The sequence below is a fragment of the Pristis pectinata genome, chromosome 2 (genome assembly GCF_009764475.1).
Source record: "Pristis pectinata isolate sPriPec2 chromosome 2, sPriPec2.1.pri, whole genome shotgun sequence".
NCBI classification, from domain to species: Eukaryota; Metazoa; Chordata; class Chondrichthyes; order Rhinopristiformes; family Pristidae; genus Pristis; species Pristis pectinata.
Genome location: NC_067406.1, coordinates 85,029,315 through 85,045,020, shown reverse-complemented (window position 1 = coordinate 85,045,020; position 15,706 = coordinate 85,029,315). Strand labels below are relative to the sequence as shown.

Here is a 15,706-nt window from a genome sequence, read left to right as displayed (position 1 = left end):
AGAATATTTAAGGGGCAACGTGTTTACCTTTTGCAGGTAAGTCCAGCACTTTTTTTTAAAGTGCAAATGTATAAAATTGCCACTATTAATTGGTCAACGAAGCAGGTACACAGCTCATTTGGTGCTGTCTGCCCTCGCCTGATCTCCTGTTGGGTGCCTGGCTTTGATTGACAGCGCCCCTTGTGGTCCTTGCGGCAGTGGGCGGGACAAAGCCCAGAGCGCATGCGGCGGGTGTGCGGCCAAACTTCCCGGCCGGTGGAGCGGCCGCTGGGCGGGTTGCTGCAGGCGGCAGAGGCGCTGGGTCTGACAGAGCAAGAGGGCGCTGCAGCTGCGGAGCGGCGCTCCCGGGGAAGGAAGGAAGAAGGGCTGAGAGAGGCGCTGTTGGCAAGCTGCAGCCCAGGAACAGCCAGAGGGGGAGGCGCTGCGGCGAAGGAGCGGGGCACTGAGTCCAGGGATGCGCCGCCAGCCCCAACTCCCCAGCCACAGAGCGAACTTGCAGCGACCTGCCCACAGACTGCACCCGTCCTCAACACCAACCTTTTAATTAGTGGGATTTTTATTTTGGAGGGGGAAAGGGAGGTGGCTGGGGCGGAGGGAAGAAAGGGCGCAGGTGACTGCAATACCTCCCACCCGTCCCATTTTATTTGACAGCAAGACTGGAGAACGTCAGGAGCGGTGACAGCAAAGCGCCTTCTACCTCCACCAGAAGCCCCATTGTCATTAGCAACGTGAATGGAGGCGAGGCAGTCAAGAGTGAAAAGTTTATGTAGCCCGGCCCCGGCAGCTGCTGGTTGTCTTTCGTTGTTAAAGCCCACCTTTTTATTTCAAAAGGAGTAATCAGTGCATTAACTTTGTCCAAGTAGATAGGGAGAGAAGATATTGTGGAAGTGTCTGCGAGCATCCTGGAATTTGCCAACGTGATGATGCTGAAGTGGTCAGAGGAATGGTTTTGACTGAAGCCCACTCTCTGGCTGGAACGGGGGTCCTGCAAATCGCCCGGGTCGAGATTTTATTCGCTCACCGGCAGATTTTACTGAGAACAGTAACTGCATTTCTCTGATTGTCACCTGAGTCTATAAAGTGGAGGGAAGGATGCACTCCAATGTGTACAGAGCGAGAGCCGAAAAGCAGAAGGGAAGGCACAATTGTGTGAGTGTGGAAGTGTTTCTGCGGGGAGGCGCGCCGTGGGGATTCACGTTGAAAGGTGGCCTTGAACATGGGGAGCCGTTGATCATTTCGAAGGTAAGGCCATTCACACATTTGAGGAAAGAGAAACATACATCCCACTTTCTTTTATGCAGCCTCCTTTCTGTGTATTTTCAGTCATTTGAATGATGTTTAATGCACGGGAATCTGCACTGATCCTTTAATTTGGCCGTGGTATGGTTGAAACCAAATTTTCAAACATTTTGGCTGAGTTGGATTTCGTTTAAATACTCTGTCAAATTTGTTGGCGGGCCTTACATTACAGTATATGTATAAAAGGGCAAAATGAATGAGATTGGTTTATCCTCGCTAGAGCGCGTCTTTCCTTCGGAATAAAGAGCAAGGAAGGGAGATGGAACTTCTGTGCTGAATTAATGAGTACAAGGGATCCGGTTTCCACAACAACCCGCTCTTTTAATGGCAAACACGCCGCGTGTGTGTGTGTGTGTGTATTGCCACTGGGAGCTGCATCACTTGGATGCACTCGCATACCAGCACATTGTGGCTCCCGAACCTCTGCTCGGGGTCACTTTACAGGTCAGGTGACGAAAATGCAGAAATAACAGCATTATTTTAAATACCTGTATTACTGAGCAATAGCATTTTGCTGACTACATTGTAGAATGCATTGGACAGTGGTTGTCTGAATAGATTATTACTTCAATCTGTTGTTTGTTAGCTCAGTCGATTGAGAAATGCGATACTTTCATGACTTCCCATTCTGTTTTCACCTTTTGAGTCAGTACAGTCGAGGGTAGGTGCAGAATTAAGTTTCTGATTAAGAGGGGAAATCTATCAGGCTACCTGTCATCCCTGGTTGCTTTAGTATCTCAGTCATAACTGTACAAACAGATTACTCACCTGAGGATACTTTGCAAGAGCTTTCTGTAATGGAAGCGAGATTGACAGACAGCAATCTGATTATGGTGCCCAGTGAGTTTGATCTTAGTTTTATTTTATGCATGTAACAATAAAGCTGAGCATTATAATTTCACTGTCACTCTGCATTATGAAGTAACTTTGTCTCTATGTATGAATTACGTTAGAAACTAGAAAAATCTTATTCCCAGTTAAAAGATGTACCTTGCTTAATTGAACCTTAGAGGTAGCCTCTGTGCATTTGGAAAAGAACCTAACTGGCTGATTTTTCAAGGGATATCAGCAGGCCAAGACTACAGTCCCCATGTTACCATTCCACCCCCCCCCCCCTTCCCAACTTTCCTTCCTTCAGTTCTATGTCTTCCCACAAAGTATACATCTTCACAATAGGCAATATCTGGCTGATACCTAAAATACACCCACTTGAATAGCAGAGACTGGACTGTCAACAGATTCAGAAAGGGGAGGAACAGGAAGGAATCATAAAAGATCTTTGGTAAAGAGAGAGGGTTGAAGGTGTTAATGAGCAAGTTTCCTGCATGAACCTGAAGTTTGGCATTTGGCTTTGGTATTTCTGTCAATATTTATTAATTTAATACAGTGGCTCTTTATTTATAAACATAGAACTACTATATTGCTATTCATTAAAAATGGAATGGACTAATCACCGATGCATAAGGAAATTGTGCTACCTTTAAATCCCTTTATTTATCAGGCTGTGATAATCCATGTTTGGAGCTAATTGCTTCATGGTAACTTGCTTTAGGAGATGAACTATTTATGGCACATCCATGGACACCAGCACTGGAAAAAATAATAAACTAATTATCATTAAGCTCTGGTTTGATAATTTCCATCAAAGTTGTTATAAAGCAACGGTTCTTTCCATTTGGAAAGCTTTGGCTCTCCTCCCAAATGAGCATGACATCATCCCTTGCAATGTTACCCCTATGGCTCAAGAAAACTCATCTATCTTTATGTCAATCGTGGGTCTAAACAATTCATTTCAAAGACCGAGAAGGGAAAAAGTGACCAAAGTACAGTCCAAATTAGCAGTTATGACAGTGCAAAATGGAAGCCTGTGTTTGTTAAATTGTCTAATTCTCTTTCCTTATTGCTGTGCACAGCTAAGGTGACTTGTGAATCTGCTAATCACTTGTCATTAGATTTCTGCTGCTTGGATCCTCATCTTTGAAGGCATTTGTTCGCTTCCACATAGTAATGTCCTATTATAGAATGATGTAAATTTGGAGAGAGTGGTCGCTAGACCAAACAGAGGGAAATGAACAAAAGGGAGAATGGCCATTAAGATCAATTTTGAGCAGTAGAAGTGTGTGTATCAGGGTGGGTGGTTATTGAGTACTGGGGAAACTTGTGAATTTGAAATTAGGCAATTATATTTCCTTTTGAGTACAGTAAATTAGAGTTTAAAGATTTGGATACTTTAACTTGTGTAGAATTGCAGAAAACTTAGGTCAAGTAATATTTTCTAAAGAAATATTATTTTAACCCCTCACCCTGGCCTGTACCATTTTCCAGTTCTTCTTCCTTTTGATGTATTTCAACATGAGCATCTATTTTGATCTTAAGCTCAAAATCACTGGTTCTGGCTGTGTTACATTTAGTTGTCAAGGCCTTGTACAGTGGCTTCAGTGCTCCTGACATGGACAGAAAAAAAATCAAACTAAGGTTTCCACTTTTTTTTTTTGTTGTTAGTTATCACTGGTGGAAAATTCAGTGGAGACGAGATGAATTTCTTTTGTCGTGTATCCCTGCTGTGGTCAAATCATTTTTTACTGTGGGCTTCCAGCAGCGAAAGGTGGCCCACAATGAAAGAAAAAAAAACTTGGAGCCAAAAATAAACTGCTGGAGGAACTCAGCGGGTCAAGCAGCTTCTGTGGAGGCAACAGGACTGTCAACGTTTCAGGACACTAATGCTTGGTCTTGAACTGAAACATCAACCATCCCTTTGCCTCCACAGGTGTTGCTTGACCAGCTGAGTTCTTCCAGCAGTTTTTTTGCTTCAGATTCCAACAACTGCAGTCTACTGTGATATTAAAAAAAAACACATTTATATCAGAGCTTTTAAGGCCAGTGCTGTTGAAATGTGGCCACTGTTGGAGAGAAGGAAGAGCCAATTTGTCCACAACAGCCATGCCATCCTGACCAGATAATCTGTTTGTGATGTTGATTAAGGTATAAATGTTGGCCAGCTGTTATTGATATTGGTTTATTATCTTCACGTGTACTGAGACACAGTGGAAAACTTTTGCTTGCCATTCAGGCAGATCATGCCATACATAAGTACATTGAGGTAGTAAAAAGAGAACAGAAAGCAGAATATAGTGTTGCCTATAGAGAGAGTGCAGTGCAGGTAAACAAACAAAGTGCAAGGGCCATGACGAAATAGATTGGGAGATCAAGAATTAATCATTTAGCATATGAGAGGCCTGTTCAAAAGTCTGATAAAGGCGGGATAGAAGCTGTCCTTGAGTCTGGTGGTACGTGCTTTCGAGCTTTTGTATCTTCTGTCTGATGATGGGGGTAAAACTCCTGTTCTCAAAAATAGTGCAATGGGATCTTTGATAGTCATGTGAGAGAGCAGATGGAGTGTCAGTTTAATTTCTCCTCTGAAAGATGGTAATGATATAATTTTACAACAGTAGCTGAACTACTTCAGCGGGTCCAAGGCATTTTGTCATGTCCTGAAATACATAGTATAAACGCAAGTCTTTCTTTTCCTTCCTTACTTTAAAGGGTATAATGGGTCACATTTGAGTAAAGCAACATGGTGTATCTTACATTCAAAGATTAGAATTAAAAAGCTCTGGAATGAACAACAGAGCCAAAAAGAGTCTGTCTCCCTTTAGTAAGTTTGTAAAAATCTGACCCTAACGCAGTCTTTTTCATAACATACAAATTTACAACCTCTGAATGTTGTCTGAAATTAGTCATTCATGCCAATGAGCACATTTTTTACTTGCCCAGTGAAAAACTTTTCTTAAAAGGAGAAGAAAAGAAAGTGCAAGAGGCTTCCATCCAAAATGATATCAAGGTCCATGTTTAAGAAGCAGTCTCATGGAAGCTGGGAAGTGAACATGCGGAATGTAGCTGAAATTCTGGCTGTGGTCCAGGATAGGCAAAGAAATGCCAAGAAAGCATGTGTAGCATAGACAGCCTAGTTTGTTTAAACTGTAAAAGGGGAATCATTTTAAAGAACTATTCCAGACATCCTAGCGAGCCAATTTTATTTTAAGATCTTGTATGAAAAAAGATGTTTTGAAAGCAAATTATTTAATTGGATAGTATTCAGTATTGGAATTAGGAGGAAATGCTACATAAACCCATTCAAGTAATGGCAAGGTTTAGAGACTTTGCCTTGTAGTTCAGATTTGTATTAATAACTAATGTGGGAAGCTTGTTAATGGGTTTATATTTTTAAAACTCATGTTCACATTGTACAAATAGTAAAACTTGTTTCTCCAGGTAACTAGCCATGTGCAAAACCTTTTAGAAATGTTGGATAAAGTACAGACCAACAGCAAGCCACATAATTAAAACTTTTATTTATAATCTCTACAAACAAGTATGGAATTGAATCATTTTGTGTGGATGTTCTCAATTAGCCTATTTTGACACTTGGGGCTCACAAATTGAACATAGTGAATTAAACTCCAAATAATATGCTAGATTGTTTAGTCTCCAACTCATGGTTACTGTAGTTCACTATGACTTCTCCTTATGAACATTTTAGGTGGATTTTTACACTTGCTGAAATTCAGGTAGTCTTTAAATTGGCCACGATTTCACACATTGCATCAAGCATTGTCAAGTACACAAATCAGGATTGCATAGGATATAGAGCATAGAAACAGGCCATTTGGCCCAACCAGTCTGTACTGGTGTTTATGTTCCACTAAAGATTCCTCCTCCGGTCTTTCCTCATTTAAATATGTCAGTGTTAACTTGTAATCCCTTCCCACTTGTGTGCTTGCTCAGCTGCCTCTTACTATATCTATTATTTGCTTCAACCACTCCCTATGGTAATGATTTCCACATTCTGACCACTCTTTGGCTGAAGACATTTTCTTCTGAATTACATGTTGGATCTCTTAATGGCTCTCTTATGATGGACTCTTGTTGTACTTCACGTGGGAACTTTCTTTCTGAATCTATTCTATTAAAACCTTCCCTAATTTTAAAGAGTTCAGTTAGGTCACCCTTTAGCTGCCTTTACTCAAGAGAAAAGAAACCATCCATTGCCAAAATAGAGATCCTTTTATCAAATATATTGACTTGCTCTGAGTTGCATAGAAATAATTTTGTAATGGAAAATTAATAGCCCTGGGGTGTGGAGGGAGGTGAATTCACTTGTGACCCCTTGAATAATATGTTGAATGTACATTTAAAATAAATATTTGGGCATAAATTGCTTAATATAGAATTTGACTATAATTCAAGTGAGCTTAAGCAACAATAATGCTGTGTAACTGAATTCAATGTGAGCAAATATTTTATTTACTGACTAATTTCTTACCTTCAAGAAATTTCATGAAGATGCAACTTCACTCGTGAAAGGTCAGGTTAAAACTTCATAATCTTTAAAAAGCTTCTGTTTTGCCAAATGAATTGACCTCAAATGTATTGGTGTTATGCTTTATGGCAAGTCTAACTTTAAACTGGAAAGAAAACAAAAATGCTGTCATCACAAGGCAGATGCATTTCAAAGAGATGGAATAATGTTCTGAGTGGATTCTTGATCAGATTTCCACCACATGGCATTTGTTAAGTTTCAGCTGGTTACTTGTGTGTTATCTGGTGGGTTTGTGTATGAAATACTAATGATGATCTAGAGATCCGGATTACATGTTAATTATCTTTGTTCTTCAACTTCTAATATTTATCTACATTGTTACACTGTAACACTTCCATTCTTTTAGAACACTCTCTAATAGCTAACTGAATGAGATTGTGTCTTGATGTCAGTTCTGATCTTTAATATGCACTTGAGGAGCTATCTTCATGGGAAGGCTTACACTGGCCCTGCTTAGGTGTTCTAGTTAATTTGTTGTCATAGCAACATAAGAATAGGAGAAAGCCATTCAATGTCTTGATCGGTCCTGGAATTCAGTAAGATCATACCTGATCTGTAGCTTAAGACCAACCAGTTACCTTGGGTCCATACTCTTTTATACCCTTGGTTAGCAAATTTCTATTGACTGCATATTGAAATTACTTACCACATTTTTGCCAGAGTTCCTTAATTCATCTGTCCTGTGCTTGGGGGAAAACAATATTGAATTTTTGCTCTTCAGAGGGCCTGCTTATTTTTAAGATTCCATAATTTACCAACGAAAATGTTTCTTTTCTATCCACCCTTTTAATTTCTTTCAAAACACGAAGAGCTCAGTCAAATTGTCCCTTTATTTAATCCAAGGAATCTACTCCCAGTCTTACCTTATTATTTAACCACTGCCACCCCAGTAACATTCCAGTGAACCTGTAACTGCATTCTCCCAAAGGCAAGTTGGAAGTTTGATACAAGAGTAGATTATCAGGCTGAAGCATACTTCCCTCTAGCCAGTGGTTCCATGGACAACCACTGGTGATGTCCTTCCTGGAGGTCTGCTTGTCTCTGACTTGTGCATTGAAACACAAGTTGGAGACGAGCCCATGTGCTTGATGTTGTTGCTGGGCTTGTCTCTGTGTTCAGATGCATTATGTCCTTAGCTTTATGCTAGCTATGTCTGACATATTGTAAGTAGCACAAAATCATTTGGGGCTTCCCACCTTGTTTTAAAAAGGTAAATGGCTTGGTTATAATTAATTTCTATTAGCTTAATTTATATTTAGTTGACTGTAGTATTTTGTTTGTCATATTAAACCTATCTGAGCTGTCTTTAAATGATTCTGATTACCTGAGGCATTTAAAAGCTGTTCAAACTCTATTGATAACAGGAACCTATCAGTAGGCCATTCAAGGCTCCCTGGGGACAGGGCCTCTGGGTTCCCTGTTGAGGCCTAGATGTCACACATGGCCTGCTGCACCTCAGAAGGTGACTTTGGCAGCAAACCTTTAAGGTCAATTGGCACCACTGAGCTGTAGAAGTAAGTATGTTTGCTGGTAAAGCAAAGAGATGGACGGATAGAGGGTGGGTGGTGAGCCTATATGGTGGGGCCACTAGAGAGCTTTGCTTTCACTTAGTTTCTACTTTTTTTAATAAAAATTTTTAAAAGCTAGCTGAACTTGAGAGTATTGGACAAAAGTGAAAAAATATTTCCTATAATGGCAGGCATGTAAAAGTTAACAAAATCTGCATGGTGAATTTTACTGTACCTGAACATTCCTGTGAAACTTCTGCCGATACAAAGGATTTGCAAGCTATAATTTGCTGATTGGAAAAATAGTAAAGGTTTCAACCATGAAATAAGTAAAAGGGTATTGAGTATTTTCTAAATTAATTTTTTTGTTTTGTTTCAAGCTTCATAGCTTGAAACAAAACAACATAGTCACCAGCCTCATAACTACTCGTGATTTATCATATAATGCTCCTGTGTAATACTTGGGATATTATCTCGTGTTAAGGTCCTTGTTCACTATGGTATCTTCAGCATAATGAAGAAGTGTTTTAATGGAGTCCATCTCATCAAGAACAAGTTAAATGGTTATTGACGAAGCAAGGGACTGAACCAAAATTAGGATTGAAAAGAGTGGTTTTGAGAAGGCTTTTTATGGAGGAAAGGGAAATGGATAGGTTGAGATTTAGGGAGTTGGTACCCAGTGTTAGGATTTAAACAGCAGAAGGCTCCAGTATTATTTGAGCAATGGGGAATATATAGGTTAGAAACTGGTGTAGAAGTTGGGTGGAGCAAGATCATGGAGATACTTGTAATTAAAAGCAATGGTTTTGAAGTTGAAGTATTGGAGTCAGCAGGGCAGGTGATGGCATGATGTGTGTGACAGAATTTCAAACAATTGGCAAATGTAGGCAAGAGCTTAGAATTTGGTTAAGATGGTGGTTTGCAAAGTGAGGGTTTAGTCATTAATGTGGATCAAGGAAGAGCTGAGGGTGAGGTGATGTTGTGGAGCTGAGATGTGCAATCCTGGAGACTGACAGAGTTATTTGGTTGAATCTCTTTTGAGTCATGCAATACACTGATTTACCACACTAGTTTGGGAAGAACAAGAGAAGGGTGATAACTGAGGTATAGACATGGAATCTTTATCATGAGCTAAATGAAATGACTTCAGTTTTCCCAGCATTTAACTGGAGACTGATCTGGATCTTCTACAACTTAGGATCCGCCTACAGACCTGGTGATGACAAGATAGTGATGGAGGGAGAGAGAGAATGTTGATAGCATCAGCATAGATGCTGCCCAATGTGCATGAGGCACTTTCCTACATTGAACAAAGGAAAATCCAAGTGCAGCAGAACAAGATTGTAAAGACCCATGGGGATTTTGGGAGAGGTGTGTGATAATTTCAAATAGTTGGCAAGGAAAGGTACATTAGGAAAAGGAAGTAACATATTCAGCAATGGCTGTGGAGGGTCCAAGAGATGGATTTAGTGAGGGTATAAATCTAGTCAGGGTCATGGAGATGTATTTGCAGTGGAAAAGTAGTCTGGAGGAGATGAGATGGGAACTTGATGGCTTTTGCAATGGTAGTTTGAGAATAAAATAAGTCCAAAAGATGTTTGCACAAATGGAGATGAGAATGGAGGGTCTGGCATTGGATGCTGGTGGGAGTGATTGGTCAGCCAGAAGAGGCAGCTATGTTGTTCTTAACTTCCAAGCAGGTACTAGAATAGTACAAGGAATTGACTGGGTGTCCCAGTGGTGTGGATTTGTGAACAACATAAGGAAGAAGAAAAGTAAGACTTGGAAGGGGCAAAGACTTGAAAGCAAAGTTAAGGAAGGAGTTAGGAAGTTTGATGGTGGTACATTGTCACAGCAGGCAGAGGTGTTAGGAAAACAAGTGGAAATTTTTTCTTGTGATCAATCTCAATTGAAATCTTCCTGAATAAAATCAAATACAAGTGTGGTCTTTGAGAAAGTCCTTTGGTCAGTTTCAGTCAGAATGTAACAAGAGTTAATGCAACTACTGTATCTTAACAGTTGAGAGGAATCTGAAAGGACTTGCATTAATTTTTTAAAATAATTCTCTGTTAAAAGCAGTGCACATTTTATATTTTCCAGTCTTCAGATGGATCTGTTGTTTCCATGATAGCATGTACCTGAATGTCTTAAAGTCAATTTCTGCATGTACTGTTTAAGCTTTCACTACATATTTTGACCTAAAGGTTGCAATATTAATTGATTCCTGTACTATTACAACCCATTACCATTGAACCATGGAACACAGAAGTAGATGCTATTTATCTCGCTGTCTATCCTGGCAGTAAACAAAGTTGCCCAATTATTCCCACTTGCTTACATTTTCCTTGAGCCCTGCAAATTTTCCTCAGTCAGCTATTTATCCTATTCCCTTTTGTCAAGTCGAGTTTGTCATATGCACAAGTAGGGTGAGATATAGGTATAATGAAAAACTTGCTTGCAGCAGCATCACAGGAATGTAGATTCAGACAACAACACACTGTTCCTGAACCTTGTGGTGTAGGCTTCGGGTTTCTTTACCTCCTGCCTGCTGGTAGCTACGAGAAGAAGGCGTGAATTGGATGGTGGGGATCCTTGACGATAGACTCTGCCTTCTTGAGGCAGTGCCTCCTGTAGATGCTGTCAATGGTGTGGAGGGCTTGCCCATGATGGACAGGTTGTGTGCATTACTCTCTGCAACCCTTTTGAAAATTATTATTGAATTTATTTGCAACATAATTTTTCATGGACTATTATAATTACTATGTATTAAAATGAATTCTCATCTCAGCTCTGGATCTTTGGCCACTTACCATGAACCTGTGTCCCTTGGTTTCGACCTTCCCATCACTGGTGATAGCTTCACCTTAATTACTTTATCACCATAATGATTTTGAGTGTTGTTATAACAGTAGAAAAACCTATATGTAGGAAGCGCTCTAAGTGGAGAAGCAGTGTCATTAAGTAACAAAATCATTGATTAGTAGTGTATGCCAAACCAGATAATTGAAAATAACAGTCCTATGTTACTTTGTTTGCAGAAACTCTTAAGTGCTTTTGCTCATGAGACTCAACATAGATTTCTTAAAAAGTTAGATGTGTGAGATTTCATAATGAAGATTGATTTCAGTGACTGCAGTTTTATACATCATGGAATCATAGAAGTTTATATCCTGAAGGAGGCCACTCAGCCCATTGTGTCCATTGCTAGCTGATACAAAACCAGTCAGACTATCACCACTTTACAGATTCTGTCCTGTAACCTACAACACTAAAGATTGTCAAGTGTTCAATCAGGTACTTTTTAAATGTGATGAAGATATCTGCCTCAACTACCCTTTCAAGTAGTGAATTCCAGTCTCCTCCACTTTATGGATGTGAAAGGTTTTTCTAAAATCTTGCCTAATTGTTCTACATAATACCTTAAATCTCCCCACCCCAGCTATTTATTCTTCACCTAGAGGAAGTGGGATTTTTCCTAGTCACTGTATCTTTGCCTCTTGGACGTCACTCAGGCTTCGATTAATACATGATTTTTGAAAGGATCTTCACTCTGGAAAACCAGAATTAAACTGTTCAATAAGTGGATCAACCACAAGGTTTACAGATTATTAAATGTACACACCTGTTGAAGAAATCTTTGTTTTAAAAAATACCTTTTCACTGTTCTCCTCTCTCCTGGATAGTAGATTACAAAACTGGTTATTTAAACATCAGCATTTGTTACTTGCAGTAGATTTGTTTTTTTAAGTGCAGGCTACATTCTTTTTATAACTTGATGTATTCCAGGTTCATATTTAACTCGCTGTAAGTGACCAACATGTGAATGAAAAGCATGAAGATAAATTGTTCACAGCTGTTCCTCCATTAACAGACAATCCCCCACGGTGGGATTCTCAATGCTCCTTAATTTTTGAACATTTGAGATGGCCTCTTAAGTGCCCTAATTTTAAAGAGATTAAAATAAAGCACAAATAACTAAAATAATTTGAAATACAGTATTATGGATCCCTGCATTTAGCAGAGATTTCAAATCCAACTTGGTCATGGAAAGTTGCAAAATAATATATATATGGGGATTTTGGGATTCTTTTATTGTTGGTTATTTCGTACTTGTTTTAATGGATGTAAAGTCCATAATCTTTGTTCATATATCTACATCCATTAAAACAAGTACGAAATAACCAACAGTAAAAGAATTCCATAATAGACAAATCTATATAATTTTTATCATTAATATTTAAGTTATTAGCTCAGAATTTGCAGTCAATGGCAAAGCTTTGACTCCACTTGCTGACCTCAAAGGAAGGCGCCGGTAATGATCCCGTAACCTTCGTGGCACAGACTTCCCTTTACTGACCTCATTTTGTTGGCAGGCATTAGTTCAAGGTTTTAACTTTCCTTGGGGTGGGAAGAACTTGCCTGACACCTTAAACCATTTGTGTGCTGGAGAGATGTGGTCACTTGCTACACAAGTTTTTTTTAAAGAAATGAGCAATCTCCATGCTGGGAATTGCAGTTTTGTTAATTACTCTATGGTTCATTTTGTGAACTCTCATGCTAAGTGATCCTTTAGTAATGACGTATCATTCATCCATTTGGCATTACCAGAAGCCATTGATTGTATCCACAAACATTATGTGCAACTTAACCTGCTGCAATTAGTCCATCTTCAAGAAAAAGATGAATTCTTCAGTTCTGTGCTGGCTGAGTATCCAACCATACTGAAAATATTCTTGCACAAAAAAAAGGAAGAAAAATGTGCAGTTTGTAATAAAAATAGAAATCATTACATCTTGAAATATTTGTTTGAGGGGATTATGATGCAAATTTGATTTTTAAATCAAATAGATTGTTGAACTACATATGTGGCTGATAACACCATTTTTTTAAACTCAAATTTCATGCAACAAAGCATATTTTCAGGGTATTTTGCAATGAAACTAATTGTAAATATCAAATTCATATTCAAGTGATTTTTTTTCCCCATAGTTCTTTTGCATAGCCTGTGGAGAAAAGCTGACTCATTGGCAGCAAATGTAAGATTATGGATTTGAGCTGTGCATGTGTAGAAATTTCAAAAGTACTGTTTCTTTCACAGTAATAATTCTGAATGCAGGTGGTTTTGTTGTCATTGCCACCATCAAACCTAGGCCACAAATTGGAGTTGGCATTGCCGACAATTATGTTATTACAAAATAGAAATAATGTGAATGATTCATAAAAGTTTCAACCTTCTGCCAACACCCATATTACATCATTAGTGTTTCCATCTATGCTAGTTTTTGTATCTTTGTCACTGGGATTCATCTCTTAAGTATTCACGAAATAGGAGTTGACTTCCCTTTGTCTTGTGCTGTCTACATGAAACTTCTTAATCTATCATAAATTGGTCCATTTGAGCAGGTGAGATCTCGCCCAAGATGGTGTCGCTTGATAAATTTCCACATGGATAAGTGCCTCACTGGTGTGAAAATTTAACAACAATTATTCCAGCAGTTTCTTATCTCTTGCCCTCCGCTGAACAACTTTGTCTGTTCTATTGTATTTGGCTTTTGTTCCTGTAATATGGTTAACAACTGCTTTCTGCTAATTTCAGCACCCCCCCCCCCCCCACAACCCCCATAAGTATTGATGAACTTTCATTTTCAAGAACATCACAACTGAATTAACCTGATGTGGAACACAAACACACACACACACACACACTTTTTTTTCCTTCTCCTTATAACCTTGTCATACCTGGATGAGGATATTTGTATTATCCTTTCTTTCTGCATCAAACACCAATTACTCAAACAGGGAATTGAATTTCAGACCTCCATAATGTATATGGACTTGTCTGGAAATTTCCTTCCATCACAAGGAGGCTGAACTTGCAGATTGTCCCAGATATCTGTATTTAGACCTCCTATGTGCTCAACATACTGCCGTACTAGTCTATATGACATTGGAAGCTGGTACTGTATTTGGCTCTGTTTCTTTGTTCTAATTTTGGAAACCTATGAAAACCCAGAAACTGCAAAATAGTGAAGGGTTTCTCTGCTTCACATTGAAATTACTGTTGATGAATGGGAAAACCCTTATGGAACTACTCCCTCTTACACAGATAAAGCTCTAACCCCATTTAACTTCCTTAAAATGATCCTGCACATCACCTGCCAAAGTCATTGGAGATCTCTTTTTGGATGGAAGATGATAGAAGCACATCTAACTTTCCCATCAAAATGCAATTGAGCTGATGCATCAGTTTAGTGTTGAAGCCCTTCTGCTGTATTAGATATGCTGAATTTCAAATGGGACATGAAACCATCAACCCATCTGCTTTCGTGGTTTGATTGTAAAATGTTACCTGACCACTATTCCTGGATGAGCACAGGACATTTATCATGGTGTATTGGTCAATTTTTACTCCACACTCAATATCACTAAAATAGAAAATCTAGTCACTATAACCTTGCTGTGCACAAAATTAGCTGCTGCACTTCCTAAAATAGTGACTATATTTTAATGGTACTTTATGCACCATGGTATGACTTTGGAAACCTAGAAACATGAAAAGCACCATAGCAATGTATCTACAAATGGATTGCAGTTACTTGGCCTGGCTCCTCTTACAGCAACTGTTGCCATCAAGAACAAGGGCGATGGGTGATCGGAATACCAACACTTTTCAGTTTCCCTTAAGTTGAATATCGTCCTGAATTGGAAATGTTTCACTGGTCCTTCATTGTTGCTGGGTCTAAATCCTGGAATTCCCTCCCTAACAGCACTGGGAGTACCTTCACCAGAAAGACTACAGCAGTTCAAGAAGGTTGCTCACCATCCCTTTTCAAGGGCAATTAGGTTTGGTGAATATATGCCAGCAACACCCAGATCCCAAAAAAAATGAATGAATAAAAAGTTTTTATTACTTTTTCCCCTTATAAATATTTGTAAAACATCTTTTAATGATCAGTTTCGGCATCTAACTATGTTGCTTTCCTTATCTTTCTAGCACGTGCAAATTGTCCCATATTACTACAAAATAGAAACTGTTCAGTCAATTAAAAAAATTCTTCTGTGTAAAATATACTACTGTGCGATGTTTCCAAAACACAGCTATAAATCCCAGTGTTGCTTGTTTATCCTTATTAGTAAAACAAACATTTAAGATGGTTATTACCCCTTTAGATGTGGGAAGATGCACAGTTCATGCTCTTGTGCATTCTTTCTCACATTATGGTAATAACAATTCTCCCCCTCGTTATCAAATTGATGATCTCTTTCATTGTTTTTCAAGATTTCAGGACATTAATTCTGAGTTTAAGCTAATGCTTCTGGAGGAATTTTCCATCACCCTCCCACCCTACCCCCAATATCAGTTTTAGTCTCGTAACCCTTCTCACCTATAAGTGCTGATGGTGTTGCCATGTTATTCAGTTAAAGAGTTTAGTTTTTAATGTTAGCATTGCTGTAACAAAGCCATGCTTTTGAGATTGCAGCTAATAATTCTGGTTCACTTTCAACAGCAAATAATTTT

The 15,706-nt window shown here is 39.0% G+C and overlaps 1 protein-coding gene across 1 annotated transcript in view; it reads left to right on the top strand.

Annotated features, from left to right (window-relative positions):
• The first annotated feature begins 271 nt into the window (after positions 1 to 271).
• shroom3 (shroom family member 3) overlaps positions 272 to 15,706 on the top strand; it is a 354,478-nt gene continuing 339,043 nt past the window's right edge. Inside the window, exon 1 of the mRNA XM_052042990.1 lies at positions 272 to 1,242. Within this exon, the coding sequence (XP_051898950.1) occupies positions 1,093 to 1,242 (150 nt within the window). The 5' untranslated portion in view covers positions 272 to 1,092. The remainder of the gene's footprint in view (positions 1,243 to 15,706) is intronic.